The following is a 20,804-nucleotide window of genomic DNA, read 5'->3' on the forward strand; positions in this document are numbered from 1 at the left end:
TCCCAATAGATTCCCCCAGGATATGGACAAGGTACCTCCTCCTCGGGGTCTTCCCAATAGATTCCCCCAGGATATGAACAAGGTACCTCCTCCTCGGGGTCTTCCCAATGATAGTCCAAGTAGTTCTGCTAGTGGATGTGCTGAAATTTCACCCAGTGTAAATAAACCAGAAGAGCATTCAGGTAAAAATCTTCCACCATTCCCTGCAAAAAAATGTGCTCCCAAAAAACATGCAATGCTTGAACATAATAAAAAGTTTTTGCAACAAATGCAGGCCAATAGAAAATTAGAATTTATAAATCCAAGTTATCAAAACCTTAATGATATGAGAAAAGATCGTGATAATAACATAATACGAAGAAGTCCACCACGTAATGCAGGAGAAAATGCTAAGTGTGCTAATAATGTGAAAATACCACAACGGCGTGCACCTCAGCAAATTAGGGTTCCAGAAGGTCAGACAGGAGAAAATGAATTTTGGAGTGATTTCTCAAATACAATTATGAGTAACATTAATGAAGTTGAAATGGAGCGAAACCCAGTATTAGAATTAATAAAAGAGAACGTTATAGATAATATTATTTTAGCAAATAGAAGAGTAAGAGAAAATATTGACATGATAGGGGAAAATATCGCAAGTACCGTGGACACATTTGAAAGCGGTGATTGCCAACCTCCCACAGACTTAATTAAAGAAAGATTATTAGACAAAGTTGGAAGTCTAGAAGCAGAAGATATAAAACCTAAATTTGAAGAAGTAAAAGATGATATTATTGGAACAGTAACAAGAAATATTGAATGTACGGTAAAACCAACATTGGACAATATAAAATTAACTGTACTGGACACATGGGATGACATTAATAATGAGGTTGTTCAGCCCACAATTAATGATATAAAAGATACCATTAATAGACATATAGGAAACCTTGAATATGATGTGATGCCAAAAATTGGAAAAACTATACAGGAGTGCGTTGCAGATAAAATAGTAGACATTTCAACTGGTATTGGAAAGACGTCAGAAACCATAAAAGACACAGTAATAAGTAATGTAAAATCAATGTATGATAATGTTCCTATTCCTAAAAATATAAAAGAAATGACTAATAAAATAACCCCAGATCCAAACGTAACCATGGAACAAAAATTAATAAATTCAGTTAGTAAATCAACATTTGGATTTAACATTTTTGGGTATGTTACAAATCGTTTTAAAAATTTAGGGAACACAACTAAGGCAATTGGAAGTTTATCTATATCGTTTGTGTTAGCAATCGGAGGAGTCGTTGGTCTCATTTCTGGAACTTATGCGGCTGGTGGTGCCGTTTTATTCTTAGCTTTGATTTTTGCGTATTATGCTATAATTAAATTGTTCAAAAACTCATTTTTAGGCAAGTTGAGATTAAAAAAAAACATTTTTTCCAAGAAAAAGTCTAAGGAAAATAAAAATGAGGAGAAACGTGTAAAATAGTATATTCATTGGGAGCAAATTTCATGAAGTCATGGAAGTAATATATAACTTAAATATATTTTATTATTGTTATCCTTAAAAAGGTTTTTATTATAATTTTTTTTCCCGTTTTTAAACTATTCTGTAATTTTTTTTTTGTTTTAGTATTATGAAATAATAACATTTCCCACAAACCATTATATTGTACATTTACAAAAATTAGTTAATACATATATAAATGTCAATATTTTTATGTTACTTTTACAAATTTTTTTTTTTTTGATGTATGAACATATTTGCATTAAATTTTACCACATTATATATACATGTGTTTTATAATTAATCTTAAGATATACTAGTGATTTTGATATTATTATACAGAAATAAAACATGGTTTATTCCTTATATTTGAATGAACATAAAACATTGTTATTGTATAATACCTTTGAGGATTACATTAAATTATTAATTAATTAGATTATTTTAAATTTAATACAACAAAAGGAACTTTACATTTCCGTGTAAACTGATAAACTTACTTTTTTTTTTTTTTTTTTTTTTTTTTTTTTTTTTTTTTTTTTTTTCGGTCTGATTGGCTAGCTATTTTAAAGCGCATCCGTATTATTTTGCTGTGTTAAAATGCGGCTGTAGGTAATTCGGCACCATGACCTGCTTTTTTTTTTTTTTTTTTTTTTTTTTTTTTTTTTTTTTTTTTTTTGTCTATTTTTCCATTTCAACGGTCTGTTCATAAAAGCTGGGAGTAAATTTTGTCAGAAATGGGATCAAGAAAGCTTACTTTATGCTTAATGGTCGATTGTGGATTTCTGCAATTTTTGAATTCACAAAAAGATGAATGTTTGTGTACATATATATGGTACATATACATTATTTATGTTTTTAACACAGCTAGTGGATTTACGTGATTTACATTAACACATAGGAAAGGAAAAGGATGATGTATCCTTTCCTAATGTTGCGTCGCTGGAAATTAAGATTTCCCTGATTTTTAAATATACGAAAAAGAAGTACTGCCTACTAAACGTAATTTGAATGTTTGTGAAATTATGTCATTTTTCCATAATTGTAGAGTTACAATAGTGATAAAATATGAAGACACGCAGGAAATTTACATAAAATAGCAAAAAGAGAAACATTCGCACGCTGTAATTGGTGCGTACAAGTAGAGGGTGTGAATATACCAATGTGTATTACGTATACATTGGTTGGTTGATATATGCATCTTAATTTATCGCGCTTAAGTTTCATTTGCTACGAATGATTTGTAGAAATATGATTAAGACCAAAAGCAGGGAAGTGTTGTTAGGTCATCGTACGGAAATATGGTTATATTGCAAGAGGGAGTGAACTAAGTCTATGATGCGCAATGAGTACCTACATAAGGATCTAATATATTTATTTAATTCCATGCATTATTGTGTGTTTATTTCATTATTCCATGAATGATTTTTATATATTAGGGGGTAGAACCTAGTCATGAATGAATTAATGTTCTTATTTCAGTTTTATTGCATGGTTGTAGTTACACACGTTGGTGTAAAAAACACAACATGTTAAGTCGAAGGGTGAACTTTTTAAATTGAGGGAAGGAAATCATACTGAAGTGGTGCTAACATATTCTTTTGGAGAAAAGCAATTGCAATTGCTGCACTATGCAAATCTTGAATTGTTAATAGAATGATATATGAATGTATATACAAGGGTGAGAAAGAGCCATTTTGTCCTTATATGGTGTTGGAAATCTACGCACATATTTAAATAATAAATGTGCATCATACTCTTAATTATACGATTATATAGTCAAATATATCTTAAAAAGAAAACAAGGGTTAATGCTCTTTTTAAATGTGAAACTGCGGGTTTATTTGTTAATGGGACATGTTTATGCTAATTATAATTTCACAAAAAAATTATATACATATAACAACGTAAGGCCTCCCCCCAAGAAAAAAGAAACATAGACACGCACACAAATATATATATGATAAGACACGACTTAAAAGTTAAAGAAAAGGCAGAATTCACTTAGAGCTTAAACAAATTTACTGATAACACTGTTTAAGATAGAAAAACGAAATTTGACAGTTACCTATATGTGTACATATATACATGTGTGGAATTATGAATTTACACAACGCTTATACTTTAAGGCTAGAAAACAAGGAAAAAGAAACTCAGTGTAGTGTTCAGTTGTGTGCTTATTTAAACACATTAGGTCTCTATGTACAGTAAAATTAATTCATCGTATATTATCTTATTATTCTTCTTAAGGAGATACCACCAAATAGGAATTCTCGCTTAGTAAACACAAAGCAGGAACCATAGACATGAAAACATCCGTTTTATGATTAATTATTGGTAGTTGCGCAGTGAACTGTATTAGCATGTACTGTTAAGTACAATTCGTTCAAGTGATACTGCAATTACTTGCTTATTTAATGGTAGTGCGCAAAAGAAAAAAAAAAACAAAACAAAGGAAAATATGTTCCTTTATTTTATAAAATTTGCGTTTCACCATAGAAGTAGATTTATCTCTTTATAAAGTGTAGTGAGCGAATAATTATAAAATCGTACTTCGTTTAAGAAACATATGTCTCATATTGCAGTACATAGAAATTGAACGTTTGTGTATGAATATGAATTAGAGACTGCCTTAAATAATTGTGAAAACGAATCATACGTTTTTGATGGTGTATAAGAGAGGAGTTAATGGGAATTATCATAGATTCAAGTTTTAGTAATTCTTTTTTAGGCGTCTTGAATTGTGAATTGATATGAAAAAAGGTAGTTTCTAATAAGTTGCCGGTTGAATAAGAGCAATCCGAATGTAAAGTGTGAGCATTTTATACTTCGCTAGGTAGGGGAGAAAGCGGGCAAAACTAATAACCCGCTCTTCGAAAAATACAACTGGCCTTGGAGAATGAATGAAGCCTAATTATACGTAGATATAAGTGTTAGATTACATATAGTGTTATTCCCATAATGAGTATCCTTAGAAAGGACTACATTTGATGTATCATTTTTCATATACTCAAATTTTGTAGTACCAGCTGCAGCAGCAGCTATCATAGTAGTGAATAATTGAAGCGTCTTTATAACGATCACTCAGGACACACTGCAGGAGGATCCTTTGAACTCACTATAATAAAGGTTAACAGAACCTTTTAACATACAGAATGGTAATATCTGATGGATGATTATTTAACTTATGATAAATGATATGTTACATTTATATAGTGTACTGTGTTATAGTCATATAATTTATTATAAAAGAATTTCCTCCCCTTTTTTTCGTTTGTTCAAACAATTATATAAAATTAAATTATGCATATGTACACGTATGAAGCCATTTTTGCACAATTTAACTTTCTAATGGAAAAATCAGTATATGTAATATTTATATACAAAGATATATACAAATTCGAATATTCTAAAGGAAAAGGGGAACAAAGGAAAATTACACGTAAAAAAAAAAAAAAAAAAAAGAGAGAAAACGAAAAATGCCATATAAAAATGAAAAAGGTCATTTAATTCAAAGGTCGTATGTGTACATAACATTTCACAACAACTTATTCCATTCACAGCTGTAGCATTATATGGATATATCACAATGTAGCTGTATTGTTGTTGTACTCATTTCACTTTAGTAAAAACTAGGGGAAGCTGGTATCTTTAGCAGTCATGTGGGTTGATATATTTATCAATATACCAATATGTCTGTCTATCATCACGTGTGTCTATCGGCAGCGTGGCTATCAATATGTAGGATTACATTTGTCCCTCTATTCCGAGATTCTTAACTGCTTTCACCTTTTATTACATAAAATATCTTTCATGGCAACCTTTTCTTCGTTGTTTATATTTCTGGGGAAAACAACTACAAATTCAATTATTAGATCCCCCCTTTGTGATGGATTATTTAAAATAGGCATTCCTTCGTTGGGAATTGTTCTTCTGGAATTCGGAGCAACCATATCATCTATTTGTATGATTAACTCTCTATTATCTAATGTTACGAGCTTAAATTTTAAGCCATTTAACGCTTCTTCTAAGGTTATTACACACTTAAAAATGAGATTATTGCCCTCTCTCACATATATATTATGTTCTTTCGTTTTAACTTTGAAAATTAAATTTCCCGGTTGTAGCCAAGGGGATAGCTGATCCCCTTCTCCATAGAATACAATTTGGGTTCCGTCAAGTAATCCTGGTTTCATATCTATAATTAGCAATTTTTGATCGTCATATAAACAGTGTCCATTATATCTTTTTCTCGTAACCTTCAGTCTTTTTTGGCGTCCACGATATAAGTCTTCTAATGTTACAAAAAGAGGCATTTCGTATGACATAGGTGTGTTATCCGTACTAGTGCTTGCTGCGCAAAAGGGGCAGGAGGGTATAGGGACATGCATCTAAAGTATGTATGGCATAAAACATTGGCGTGTTCTTCCAGATTACCAATAAAAGAAAGAAACGGTACACTTAGCACAGTAATCATTCGAAATGGTAGCTTTATTTTTGCTCTCCACTTCGTTTTTTGTTTTGCTTCATATTTCAATTTTATCATACGCGTGTACAATTGATATATATGCTGATATTATATATATCTTTGCATATTATATATATGCGCGCAAGGGACACTTCACTTGTCCTACCTCCTGGGGTCGAAGGGAAGTTAATCCTAGATTTCATGTTATTAATAAAACCTGAAACTTGTTGAATTCCTTCATTGAAGGCTGATTTCATCGAGAAGTTCTTAACTGGATCTATAAATTTATTGAACATTTCAGAGGTATTTATGTTGGTTTTGTAGAATGAATATGCAGGACGTTGGTCTACACCTTCTTCATCGTTATTTTGGTAAATTGTTAAGTTTTGCTTTAACGCTTCTCTACCATAGAGATCATAAATTTTCCTTTTATCTTCATCTGATAGAACTTCATATGCTTCAAGCACAATCTTGAATTTTTGTTCTGCAATTTTTTTATACTCTGGATCTACATGTCTATCTGGGTGCCATTTCAAGGTTAAGGCTCTGTACGCCTTTTTTAATTCAACGTTTGTAGCATTGCGGTTTACCCCTAATATAGCATAATAGTCCTGAAGAAAAGACAAGGAAAATAAGGAATGCAGTGTGCGCATGTGGCTTGTGTACCAGAAGTGAAGCTGGATATTGCGATTATTCTTAAATATTGGAAACACGATCACTTGTGTTATGTGGATACAGTGCCAAGGTGGGTATCGGCACTGTGACGATATTCGCACGACGTTAGCATTATATTTTGCTGCATGGTTTTTATTGGAACCTCTAAATTTTCAAAGTTATCCCTCTCAGGTGGTAGGTCATCATGTCTATCTTTTTCTGCTAAACATCTGCTATCTCTGAGATATACATTTTTTTTCAAACAGTGGTGATCACTATGACCCCATTTTCTTTCAGAGTTTCCCTAAAAATTGAACAAATGTCATAAAATTATACAATATAAATGGATAATTAAGTAATAATGTAGCAACAGTGTTTGCACATTAGTTAGTATGGGCGGGGGGTAAACGTTAATGTATGTCTCTAAACTTCTCCAGGATGTTTTCGAGTATTTTCTCTTTGCTTCGTTTGGCTGTCTTACCTGGTTAGAACCGAGTATAATCCAAATTAGGAAAGAAAACAAGAATAATTTAAGAGAAAAGGGGAAAACACATATTACTTCTTTCCTAGAGTGTTTCATGCAAATACCCATTTATCTCTATATCCCTTTCGTAAAATATTAAGTTACGCTATAATGGTTTCCATAAAAGAAACTGTTACTCACGATCTAGATAACTTTTCCTGAGCGGTTTCATTCCATAATTTAAAAATACACAGTGAATCACCGGTTTCTTAAAAAATATAATATACTCTATTAAAGGGAAGTAACGATTGTAACATATATATGTACATATATACATATACATAATGCGTAGAATGGAGCAGTATACAAACTGCAGGGGTTATGGGTTCAAGAACACATTGATTCACCGCTTAATTTTACAATTATATACATATATGACATCATTATATATAAAATCTAACTAATGATAAATTGTATTAACTAGGTGCTTAATAAACCCCAATATAAATAATTCGCCATAGTAATAAATAAATTACATTTTTAAACAAATCAGATATTAATGAAAATGGAAAGCATTTAAAAAATTTCTCAAAAACTTACTAATTAGAAAAAAATTCTCATAAAGTGAACACGGTTCTATTTTAAAATAAAGAAAAATTAAAAAAACTTTACAAGCGTTTATGCACTTTACAAGGAGATTAGTAAAAGGAAAAAACAATACATTTTTGGCACGTTATACCATAAATATTGTTATAATTATCTCACAATATGGAACACTACTAATATTTTATTTGTAAGCACAGAACTAATGTACGACTCCAGCAGTAATTTCATGTATACATCAAATATACTTATGCACTGGCCGGGCATTGCTGTTGTATATATGAATATTATATAAGTTCAATATGTATTTATAAATAATAACATCATGAAATATAAAATTTTAACCCATTATCGTTTTACATTCAATTCTTTAAAAGTTCACCACTGAGAAAAAAAGAAACATTTTTTTTGGACGTAGAAAATGAATTCGTTAGGGAATAAATTTTCAAGGCGCAAATATGCATATCTTGTTTTTCGTTATTTTTTTAAAATAAGAAAAATGATGACGTGGGGTTCCTTTTTTTATTTTTAATATTTATGTAATAAGATATTCATATATTCAACTTTTTTTTTTTTTTTTTTTTTTTTTGTTTTTTTTAACAATTTAAATAACATTTTTAATAAAATTATACCACATTTTATTGTAACAATGCGACGTGGCGTATTCATTGTGCGTCGTAGTACAACCATGTCATAACAACGCTGTGCAAGCAAAGAATCCGTTTTGATAGATAAATAAAGAAAAAGGGATGCGAGTAATGAAATAACATTATTCTTTACCGCACACGAAAAAAAACAAAAAAACAAAAAAACAAAAAAATAGAAATAATAATAAGAATTAGTGGAAGAAAAAGAAAAGGGCAAAATTGAGTTTGAACATGCACAATGAGTAAAGAAGTAGCACACACGAATTAGGCAGATTAATTATGGTTTGCGTCGTTAGGGGAATTCCATGTTGACCATATAAAGAGAGTAATTATAAAAATTTTATTAGGCATGATAATTTTATATGTTCGCCCTTTCATTCGAAACCTCTTCAACGTTGACCATTTTTTTGTATCCAGCGAGAGAAATAGCTGAATTAAGCTACGGAATGAAATATCTCGGACAGTGTAATTGCGTAGCTGTTCTGTTTATGTTATGAATAATACTTTTCTTTTGTGTCTTATTGTTGCTAATTTTAAAATATCTAAAAACCATTAATTATATTTAAACACATAATTGAAGAATTTATTTAGAGAAAATAGAATAAATGAATTGTTAAATGAGAATATAATTGCATGAGTAAATGTTTTATGCAAAAACACCCATAAAAACTGTACAGTGCGCTATAGTAAAATGAACTGAGAAAAATGATTTTTATGGATTTATAAAAAGAGTTTATAACGAAGTAGAATGTGCACAGTGAAACAGGGGCAACAGGATGATAATATTTAAAAAAAAAAAAACATGATTTGATAATGTATTATTTGTCTGAGCGAATCATATTTGCTTTTCTAATTTACAATTTCGTTAAATTGTTCAGTTCCTTCATAGTATTCTTCAGGAAGAGGCTCCACGAACAAAGGATTTTCATGGGAGAGTTGTGAAAATGTCGATATTACCACGCGTATTGGTATAAGTAGTTCGTGTTACTTTTACATGTTTTTTTTTACTGCAAATTTTACTGTTTGGTGTGTATTCGAATGTACATTTATTCACACCAGTTTTGCATTCTTACCTTTCCTAAATGGAAAGACATTTAAAAATATCAATCTGAGCATTTAAGACAAAGGGCACGTAAGTGCAGTAAGCGCTGTTTTATTCTATGTAGCACTAGGTGCTCCTATTTTGTAATGACGAAATAGGAAAACGGTGCTAGGCCATGTCTTTGATTGGGCATAGGGAACCTTCTACTTTTCATGTTATTCTGTGATGGAAGGAAGGTTAAATACAGGTGTGGGTGAATAATTAATAATATGCATGGTGGCTAGAGGTACATTATGCCCACCTTATTTCTTCAGAAAAATGTCAGAACATGGTAAGGAACACAAATAGGTTCCTTAAAAAAAACAAGTTACTCAATTTTTATGTGTGTAGTACCATGAATGAATGGAGCGCGCAAATGCATATTACAAATTACGCATTTACGAAATGCACGTGGGAAATGTTTTTATCTTTAGTCACTTTTTCCTTCTTAAGAGTCGCGCTACAAAATAATTTGAGCCAAAATGAAACATCCGGGGGAATCATAATATTTCGGTTATCTCATAAGTATGGATAGAATGAATTTCCCATTCTACTGGAATATTTTTAAATTTGTGGTGTCTCTTGAATGAAATTGTTACTATATGTGCATGCGACATATGTGTGTTAAGTATACGTACATGCTATATAAAGGGTAACTACGGTGATATGGATGATAATATAATATGCTTCATAATTTACATATCTGAGAATACATTGGAAAAAAAAGTATACGTATGAATAAAGTATATAATAAATCACAAATCAGGAATGATGAATGGTAAAATATAGGACGAACAAAATACTGAATTAAGGTGTTGATGCCTTGTGAATATTAAAATACACAAACAAGTTGGTAGATGTCATAAAAATATAAATTAAAAATAAAAAAAAAAGAAGAAATCTGTACAACAGTTCCCTTCATTGTGACAGTTGCATAAGGTCCATCCATGGAATAGGCATAGGAAGTGAGTATGGGCTCGTGTAAGAAATTTATGCTAGGGGGAACATAAAATATGGCAGAATGTTTTTCCTAAGGGGGAAATTTGAAGAGAGCACAATTCTCCCACACGACATCAATATTCCTATTATACACATGTAACAATGCGTATGCTATTAATTGTTCATCATCCGGAGGTAATAATTTCATTTGCAATAAATTTAATGATTAATAAAAGGAATTGTATATTCGAGTAGCATTCAGCTCATAACGTCGTTTCTTGCTTGACCAGTTTCGGAATGTACATTTTTTGGAGACTTTCACCGTTTTATGCAACACGTAAAACAAAGTTATAAGATATACAACAGATGACAGAACAATACCTAGTGGACTGTACAGTATAATAAATGCAAGAATAAACAAGGCGGATGGCAGAATTGGAGAAAGAATATGAAGACACAATTTCCGTTCTCCCCATAATATTTTGTTGTACGGATCATTTGCAGAATCATATGTCATCAATCTCATTAATTCGTCTTCGTACAATGCGTCTGAGGTTTTTAAGAATTTAGAAAGTGAAGAAAGAAAACCTTTTCTACTGTGTTTAGGGTTTAACCCTTCATATGGATCTCCTGATTTATATAAGTGTTTGCCATGCGTGTTCTCATATTTTGATAGGTGCCGTTTTTTGCTGTAAGAATCAGTGTTTTTTAATGCACCACATGTTCTATCACAAGCATAATGGTATTCGTTGTCATTATTTGAGTCGAAGTTATCAGACATATCATTATCATAAAGTGTTTCTTCACTGTCCCTATAATTATTGTCCTGGTCTTTGTCATCATAAAAATCATGGATATCATAATCTCCTACGCTGTTATCATAATCATTGTGATACTTCAATGAATATGAAGCCTTGTTGTAATCGTTTTTATGTTGCATTGGATCTGTGTAAATCGGCACAGCATTACTTTTCATGGAAGTGCTAAACTTATCGTCAATTTTTTGGTCACGTAATAGGGAAATTAATTTTCTTTCAAAATTGGCATCATCTTCGTTTACTAATTGCCTTGTGCTTTCTCTGCGGCATACACACTTGGCGTTCATATCTTGCTCTGTATTTCTTCTGAGCAATCTGCTGGTTCGTGTGTATAATGGACTGCATGATTGGTTTCCCTGGCCATAGGGCTTGCCAACGGTGATGTCCTGAAGAAGGGGAAAGCATATCGAATATTGTAAAGCGTACTAAGCAGTATAAGCATATATATATTTGCATATTTGTGAACGAATTTTTCCGCTTACAAAACGCGAGGCAAACAGCAGCGAACTATGAAACTCTTAAATTTCATATGCATATGGCTCTTACCTCATCAGGGTAATTCAATGTGCATATTAAAATGATAAGGATGATACAGTTACGAAGGAACTCCAATTTGGGTTTTTTTTCCTTCATTATGGATTTCTTCTTTAGTTTTATAGAACATCAGTGTTGTAAAGAATTGTTTACAGACAATAATTTCATGTCTGTACAATGTTCGAGTTACCACGAGCACAATGGAATATTTTTCACTTTCATACTTTATAAATATAAAATATCACTGATTTTTAAAATTATCTATAAATATTTGTAGTATTGAAAAATACACAATATGGGAAAGTATATTAAGCTAAAAGGTCGATTAAATGTTTTGCGCATGAACACTTGTGCATTTCTGGTAGGGCATAAATTCTCGAAGTTCGCATTATATATGTGCATATATATCTAGAAGCATGACACTAGTAATATATGTTATATGGAAGTATGTACAATGAGCACAGTGTACATAATAATTTGATGGAATCCCTTTTATTTCATGTAGACGACAGTTGCCCTTTAACAATAATCGGAAATGTGCATATCTGACTGTGTTCATGTACGTGCGCTTGTAATTAATTTTTTTTTTTTTTATCATAATATCACAGGAATATAATTTAAATGAGTCCGTGTTTATTAGTGAACATACTTTTTTTTCATAAAACATGGTAGAAATTAATATCCCCCATGAATTAGAACAAATACGGAGGTTTGGGAACTACAATATATAATACAATGCACTCTATCAAAATGTTGCCTGATTAATTCTTATGGCCCAACAAAGCGAATAATAAGTGAAATGAGAAAAATAGGAAAGTACACGGAGCGTAAATGAACAAATAAATAATGATGCGCAGGAATGAAGTGCACAATTGAAAAGGCAAAAAGGACGTAAACACCGAATGCTTTTATATATTTGCTAGTGCGAATATGTTAATATGGACATATCGGAAAATGTCAAAAAACGAATGTTCAGGAATAGTACACGGGAGCAATTAATTTGATTCATTCTGATTTCCGTTTGTGTCATTATATGCGAATTACGCATGTATGAAGAATATTAGTTCACATAGCGATAGTATACCCAGGAGTGTGTTCTCACAGTATTTTTATTTATGTGTAATGGAACTTTACCATACATGGACCATGTTGGGAAAGAACAATATGAAATATGTATTATATAAAATGTGAAAACGAATTTGAAATTTATTTTGCAGCATATCATGTTACATAGGTGTAAGCAAAAACATAACATGGCTTTCAAAGTACGTAGTAGTAGGTTAAGAAAACGAGTTTTATTTCTTTAGCAGCGATTTAAGGAAAATGTTGGAGGAAATATAATTTTATAAGAAGGAATATGAGTGCAGAGTTAACGCTGACAAATACAAAAAACAATGAATTAGCGAAATATAGAACTTAGAAAAATTGGTACTATTAGGAATAATTGGTAATTTATTTTGTGTAATGCTTTGTTTTACCTTTTTAAATACTATTTCTTAAGTCTGATGTAAGAAGGTAACCATAGAATCATGTGTCTTTACACATAAAAGGAATACAATATAGAATTAAAGAGGTAATACCTGTTATTGAACTGCATTTTTTCTTTTTAAAAGAGTGTGCCATTTATAGATCATTATTGAGTATAATTGAAAAGGTAACTTATGTGTGAGCAATAGGGGGAAGCCAGTGTACAGAAAAAGAGTTAGAAGTTTAAAATTGGAATAACCCAATGTGTTCCAATTGTGTTCGCATAAATAGGAATTATTTCATTGGATAATTATTTTTCAGCAAGTTCATAGTTGTATGTTCTGTGTTAAGTGCAGAATTCATTGAATTTCTCAATTTTTGACTATTCCAAATTAGTACTATGAGCAGATCTGCGCATGGTATGCTTTGACCTTCTTAGATTAGCGCAGGTGAACAAAGCTATCACTTTGTTTTGGTTAATATTTATGACGGAAAATTTACTTTATTACATTGGATGGGTATTTTCCTCCTTAGGTATGATATAATAGAAAGATATTTTTATATTCGGAATGATGTACTACTGTAGTGTTACACTTATTTAATAGTACATATAGGCGTTTGAACGAATAGAAGATGAGGACGTGTGCACACGCTGTGATGTACAGGATTAACATATCGTTTGAGGTATATTATGTACGCACGACTGAGTCAATTTACGAATTCCCATTTAATGTTTTTCTTTTTCGATGGCGCATAAATATGAATAAATGAATAAAAAAGAATACCACTGGAATGGTTCAAGGTTTAGGGAAAATAGTAAATCAAGGACTCTACTTAATTTTGTTAATATATGTTCCTGCTCCTTACTGTAACATGTTTCATTTTATATTTATTAAGGGAATTGTTTTACTTAGAATATATTGGATGTTGTTAATAGGGAATGTTATACATTTAATCTAAATTATATATTTTTTTTCTCGATAGCGTTTTATGAACGCACTTGTGAAACGGATGCATAATACGTAATCGCCATGAATGAAATATGCGAACGTACTGTCTGTTCAAACAAATTGAAATTATAGAGTTTCTTATGCTTGGGAGAATCAGGAATATTCGTTCTTATTTCTTAATTTTTATTTATGATTTCATCTTCCTTGATTTCAAGGAAGACGCATGTATATTAGTTGTGCCAGATTAAGCAAATAATACAGTGGATCACACAAGAATGGGTGAAATATGTTTTGTGAACTATTATATTAATAGTTGCTTTTCTAATACTTGAAGATAGAGAAAACGGTATATGCCTTTTTAATCATTTATGCTTAAGCATGAAATTCTTTCTCAATATTTTTATCTTAACAAATAATTATAGAGCGTTCTGGCATTATAAAATAATTATAATTAGTATGTTTTTATAGGAGCTTCTTAATATCAGACATGTCTAAAGGGTTCTTTTTATATGTTCATTTATTTAACAGTGTTAAATGTATCTATATATTTGTATTAATGAATATATGAGCATTTATTAAAGAAGGTAAATCCAAAATAGGCGTTAGATTTGTACAAAACATTTCTAACGAAATTTAAACAAATAACTCCTGGTAATCAGTATGAATGTCAGAACTATTTGTTCCTTTATTCTAATGCTCTTAAACTCAAAATCTCTGCAGATATAATAGGACTCTATGGGATGTTCTATCATAAGGATATAACTTTGGACTGCTACTGGTGAAAAAAATGTTCACAGATATATGCTATGTATGAGAAAGCATGTGCTAGAATTCAAAATCGTATCCTACGCAGTGAACTCCATAATATAATAGAAGAATATAAGAATAAGAGCAAATGTATAAATTATTGCAATTTTGCGGACAATAGTCCGTCATCTACTAATAGGGATGTTTCTCCTTTTATACAATAATACCTTAAAAATATAAAAATTGAACTTTCTGATATAGAAGAAAATAACAGTACAATAATGTATTATCTCCCTAATGTTGTCCTAAGTCCTGTGATGAAACTAACAATATGGTTGTTTCTTCTATTTGTATTATACAAGGTTAAATTATTCGGTCTACTCATTATTTTAGTAGATGTATCATATATTATTGTATATTTCACTCAAAACAAGATAAACACCATACATCTATGATCCATGTAATTTACCTACAAGGCAGTTTACTCTACTTGGATCACTAATATGTGGTCGAAGGAGAAGAAGAAATGTGTTCTTCGAAAATCAGTTCTATAGTACGAACTCATTATTTACTAGCTCTGCAACACTTGGTAGAACAGAGGACAATACAACTTATACAATACCTTACGGGGATTCAATGGATTGCTATGAAGAGTTAATCAATGAATGCACTAGTAGAGAACAATTCATATTAAATATGACAACTACATGAAATAACATACAAGTGGAATCCCTTGGGACAGTATTCATAGGTCCCGTTTCTTATATGTTTCGGAAAATAAAAGTGAACAGTACGAATAAATTTAAGAACGACACATGAATATAGAAGAAGAGAGAAGATCAACCTGGACAGTTGTTATCTACATTTTTCTGAAATACTGAATTTAAGGAATATAAGGCCGAGAACAGGAAGAGGGAACGGTTCACGAAGTACACTCAAAGAAAAGTGGTATATATATTAGTAATCCATTGTCCCGCAAAAATTGTGCAACTGCTATTAGTAAAACATTAGTTTTATGAAAAGAGTACCACCAAAAAAAAAAACAAAAAAAAAATACATTTCATAAAAAAAATGGTGGGAGACAATTCAATACATCAGAATAAGGGAAAGAATAATGTTGGAATATACGTGTATATGTATATATATGCTTGTATATATTAATGGGCGGAAGCTTGCTTTTACGTCATGAGAATACGTTGACTTCGGTTTTTCCTTTTTTCCTTTATGTAAACACATTATACAGAAGCTGGCTTAGACTAGAAGTAATATGTACATACATATAAGAACAAGGGAAGACAGCAAAGAAGGAGGGCATTCCAAGAAAATTAAACAGAATGCTTAATTTAATAATTGTTATAAAGGTACGCTTGCACTACACTTTTCCCCCCTTTCCCAATGACAGGGGGAAGTAGGAGAAGAAGATAATACAAAGTGTCACCTCCCTTTGAGTTACACAGGTAAGCAAACACGTAGAAATGTTCTACCCCTTTGCAATAGAGTAGTAATTGAGTGCAAGAATAAATCGCGATGATTTTTTTGTTTTATTTGTTAATAACACTATGAGAGGAGACAAAAAAGAGAAAATAATAAAACATGTATTCATTTATTCTTTTGTACTAATTTTATTGCCATTTTATTTGATTATTCTTTATACACCTACATACATATAATACTAGTGTTGTTACAATTGTATAACTATTAGAGGTTTCTATTACCTTGAGTAGTAGAAACTATGGTATCTGGTATGCAGTACAGGTGGCACGTTAGGGTATGATATACCTATAACCCATGATAATATCTACAACATCGTTTCTTTCTTAAATAGATACAATAACGTTATTTTATTTTTTTTTCTTTACTTTTGCAAATAGCCTATGAGCACTAGGTTCTCATATAATATACCTTTTTCCTTTTAGGAAAGTAATAAAACACCTTACAAAACGTATATAAGTCACAGTGGAGCTTTATATTTTTTTCGGGTATAATATATGTACCAAAAAAAAAACGTTTCAACATCTTTCCATAGAACATAGATTGAACGCAGGTTCTTATACGAATAGTGGGGCACATAATATGTATCATGAAATATGTGTATAGATAAACCGTGTAAGCGTCATATAGAAACGTAAGTTGTATGTACTCCTGTAATTATGATGGTTTAATACATTTAAAAAAAAACAAAAAAGAAGAACACTTAAATCTAAAACTAAGTACCGTGTGCAATTACATTAGAACGTGACTTCATGTTTTTTCTTATGAGAATTAAGTGCATTATTAATGAGAACATATTTTGCTTTTTTGTTCGGGCCAAATGAAAAATTTAAAACGTTCTGTTTTTACTTTGCTATACTATAGGGTGTGCTCAGAATTTTTTAAAAATTGTGATATTTATAAATTATTTTAATTCTATATTACGGCAATTACTTTAGTACAAAAGAAATTTAAAAATTACTTTTTCCAACGTTATTTTTTCTTTTTTTGGCTTTCCCTTGGTATAAAATTTTGTACACAAAATTCTCTATAAAGAAATATCTACAGCGGCCATGTGTTCTTTATTATTTTATAAACCGCCCTGTTTTCTTCTACTATTCTATGTTATTATTATTTGAACAGTACATAGTGCTTTTTCTTAAATGTTTTTTTGTTTGTTTTTTTTGTACTATATTTTATACAATGAACAAATGCAAAATGATGACATATTTGTACTAATGATATATATATATGAGTGTCTGTATATTAATACATTATACTAATACCTCAGGTGAAAGGGAAAAATACTTCTCTTGTTATCATGTTTCATATGAACAAAACAAGTGTACACAAGCGATTTCCTTCTTGGTTTCATTAAATAATTTTTAAGAAAGGGTAGAAAGTACACATGCGAAGGAATATAATTATATAATCTAATAGAAGAGTACTCTTCCATTTTTTTTTTTGTTCTTCTTAAAGCCGGAAGAATTACTATATTAGAACCAGCGTTATATTATATAAAAAGAAAAGTAAAGCTGCAACTATGGGTTCGTATTTATCTATAATCTTGCTTATTTTTTACTTTGCTATTCTTCTAATCCATGCTGCACAAGTAAGCTAAGTCCTTAATATATAAGAACAATTCTATATACACATATGTAACCTATAAATTACATGTTAGTAAATTGTGACTAAAGCTTCAGTTTACGTGAAAGTAATATTAAACGAATTTTTTTTTTTTTCATTTCCTCTTTTGCAGCAGGAAGCCAATACAGTGCAACACGGTGACGGGGCCGCTTACCCTAATGTGAAAGAGCGTATCTTGGAAAAATATAAATCAAAGCTCCCAGACGATTACACCAAGGATGACCTTTCAGAGGATCTCAAGAAGGAAGGGGTATTAAGAGTGTTGACAAGAATGCGCTGTAGTCTTAGTAAAAGAAACGCATTTGTTTTATTTTTTGAGTACTTGATGTATTTAGAACTGACGTACTATGCCATGATGGAGAGTTTGAGAAATTGGTTTTACGACATCTCTGAGGCGAATAATTTGCCTGATGAGTACAAGTTACAGTGGTGGGAAGAATGCAAGAGGGAGCTTCTGCGTGACTTGGAATGTATCGAAGAGGAGTGTGAGAAATCCTTCAGCAACTGTCTTGATAAGAGAAAAGGGAAAAATGTATGGGTCGCATCATTCCGGAATTTGTTAATTCGCTTGAACAAAGAAGCGCATGATAGTATTTTCCAAAAGAGGAATAAAGGGGTGAGTATTTTAACCGAGAGAATGGACAGCTACAATGGAGGCGCAACAGGGAAGCCTAGTACTCAAGGAAAAGAAAAGGCAGACGTAGGAACAAACAAGGGAACAACAGAGGACAAAAAGGAAAAGGGAAAGAAAGAGAAGAAGGAAAAAGAACATCGTAGGGAATAAGGGGGCGTCCTTGACTATTCGATGACAGGGTTACACACGGGGAAGGGAAACAAGTGGCTCCTTCCTGGGTCTCTGCACTCGTTTTCTATAATTACATCCCAGATTCTCCTACGACATACTTGGCTTTCCCCTTTCTTGAGGGGCCGTAGTGAGTTTTGTCCATATTGCAGTTTTACTCAGTAGAATGGCAACTGCGCATGATTGTGTTTTTATGTACTTGTGATAACCTATTTGTCATTTGCCTATTTTTTATGGCACCTATTTATGATTACACGTATTTGTGATTACAGCTATTTATGATTACACGTATTTGCTGTTACACCTATTTATGATGGACTAGTTCTTGATGGCCTATTTGTGATTACACCTATTTGTGATTACACCTATTTGTAAGTGCACATACTTGTAATTGCAACTATATATGATTAAACCTACTTGTCTTTGCCCACTTTTTCGTACGACTTTGTCCATTTTTTACCGCATAGCCACCATATTGCGACGCACTCGTAAAACTAGTCGTCAGCCATGTCCTGTGAATGGCCTGGCGCACACTCCACGGGAAACCCAATAGTTAGCGTAATAACAGGCATTAATGAAGGAATAATAATTCTTCATTCCTTAAGGTCATGCAGACCAGAGAAGAAAATGTGAATGTGCGTGGCATGGTTGTATATACACGTACACACATGTCTTTGCAACGCGCGCGTTCTGAGCATAGGACGTTGCGTTAGAAGGGTGTCTCGTGGTTTCACTCCGCTGCGCGGAACCACGAACGCAGGGAAAGTGTCCCTTTTTAACAAAGCGTGCCAAGGTGACGGCAAAAAAAAAAAAAAAAAACGGAAAGGAAACAGGCGACCTCCCCACAGTGTTCACATATAATTATATATGTATATAATACCTGCTCCGTAGTGATTACTGCTTTATTTAACTACAACAGTTTCGCAGGACCCTGTCACGTTCAGTGAAACAGAAAAATCGGGGCGCCTCAAGGGACGATACTAGCCTCGCCCAAAAGCAGGTGTGGAAACATTTCCTATGTAACACATCGCGATCATACGTCATGTATAATTATGTTTTGTGTTGCGCGCTGGACACACTTTCAATGCTTATTTAAAAGTTGCCTTAAAGGAAAAAAAAGGAATGAATCTCGCGAGCGGCCTATTTCTGTTTTTTTTTTTTTTTTTTTTGTTTTATTACAAAATATTATATAATTTGCAAATGTGTAATTGGGTAGCTTTTACGAACATGAGTTTAATGTAATTATTAAATAGGATTCCAAGTGCGATCGTTATGCCAAAAATATGAATAAGAAGTGAACAGATTCCCTGTACAAAAATTAGGTACACATGTAAGTACAAATTAATAATAATACCAATGAACAACATACAATACAAGGAAACGGTTATTTCATTTTGTCCTAGTGTGTACAGAAATATTTATTGGTACGTAATAAAATATTAGTTTTTTTTTTCTTGCTTGCTTTATTTCTGTGTTAAAATTATTCAAGCACAGTTAGCAGTTGAGTTATTGATAGCACAATTTCGTTCTTCTTTTTTTTTTTTTTGAGCATTGCAAGAAAAAAAAAAATAATAAAGAACGGAGCAGCAGTTCCCCATTATTCATATTGTACTATACCCTTTTCCCTTTGTTCTTTTGTCACATGCTCTTTTAAATGCTACCGAGGGGGGCGCGGTGGCGGATGAATCGCATTAAATGCCCATTTGATAAAGGAAGACCCCCTTTTGTATGAAGCTTTGCTACCATATAGCAATTACATGTGTAAAGGATATGCATAGTAGATGTGTGTAAAAGGGGTTCAGGGGATTGTATCAAGTTTGAGGGGGTTAGCGTTTGAATCATGATCACACGTTAAGGCATTACAGTGTCTATAGAAAATTTATAAATAAAAACACATACCGTACAATTATCAATATGTAGAATGCACAAAGAAGTGTTATGGACGGAATTGGAAAACGACGGACTTATCGTAATAAGGGAATGAATAGCAAGAGAACGATATAGTGAATAGGAAAATGGATC

General features: G+C 31.8%; 4 protein-coding genes across 4 annotated transcripts in view; 3 read left to right on the top strand and 1 right to left on the bottom strand.

The window, feature by feature from the left end:
- Window positions 1–1,474, top strand: part of AK88_01156 (uncharacterized protein) — a gene marked incomplete at both ends in the record, with an annotated part of 3,048 nt that extends 1,574 nt beyond the window's left edge. The window contains one exon of the mRNA XM_012478792.1: window positions 20–1,474. Within this exon, the coding sequence (XP_012334215.1) occupies window positions 20–1,474 (1,455 nt within the window). The remainder of the gene's footprint in view (window positions 1–19) is intronic.
- A 3,803-nt stretch (window positions 1,475–5,277) lies between these two features.
- On the bottom strand, window positions 5,278–11,798 carry AK88_01157 (uncharacterized protein; the record flags this gene model as incomplete). Its single annotated transcript, XM_012478793.1, has 5 exons — window positions 5,278–5,846; window positions 6,127–6,571; window positions 6,778–6,918; window positions 10,670–11,551; window positions 11,712–11,798. 5 exons carry the CDS (start codon window positions 11,796–11,798, stop codon window positions 5,278–5,280), a joined length of 2,124 nt encoding a protein of 707 aa, XP_012334216.1.
- Window positions 11,799–14,208: 2,410 nt separating this feature from the next.
- AK88_01158 (uncharacterized protein) lies at window positions 14,209–15,087 on the top strand (the record flags this gene model as incomplete). Its single annotated transcript, XM_012478794.1, has 4 exons — window positions 14,209–14,341; window positions 14,451–14,570; window positions 14,723–14,894; window positions 14,970–15,087. 4 exons carry the CDS (start codon window positions 14,209–14,211, stop codon window positions 15,085–15,087), a joined length of 543 nt encoding a protein of 180 aa, XP_012334217.1.
- A 2,789-nt stretch (window positions 15,088–17,876) lies between these two features.
- Window positions 17,877–18,764, top strand: AK88_01159 (uncharacterized protein; the record flags this gene model as incomplete). Its single annotated transcript, XM_012478795.1, has 2 exons — window positions 17,877–17,945; window positions 18,093–18,764. The coding sequence occupies 2 exons, from the start codon at window positions 17,877–17,879 to the stop codon at window positions 18,762–18,764; spliced, it is 741 nt and encodes a 246-aa protein (XP_012334218.1).
- Between the last annotated feature and the right edge of the window lie 2,040 nt (window positions 18,765–20,804).

This window comes from Plasmodium fragile (genome assembly GCF_000956335.1).
Source record: "Plasmodium fragile strain nilgiri unplaced genomic scaffold supercont1.9, whole genome shotgun sequence".
Classification (NCBI taxonomy): domain Eukaryota; phylum Apicomplexa; class Aconoidasida; order Haemosporida; family Plasmodiidae; genus Plasmodium; species Plasmodium fragile.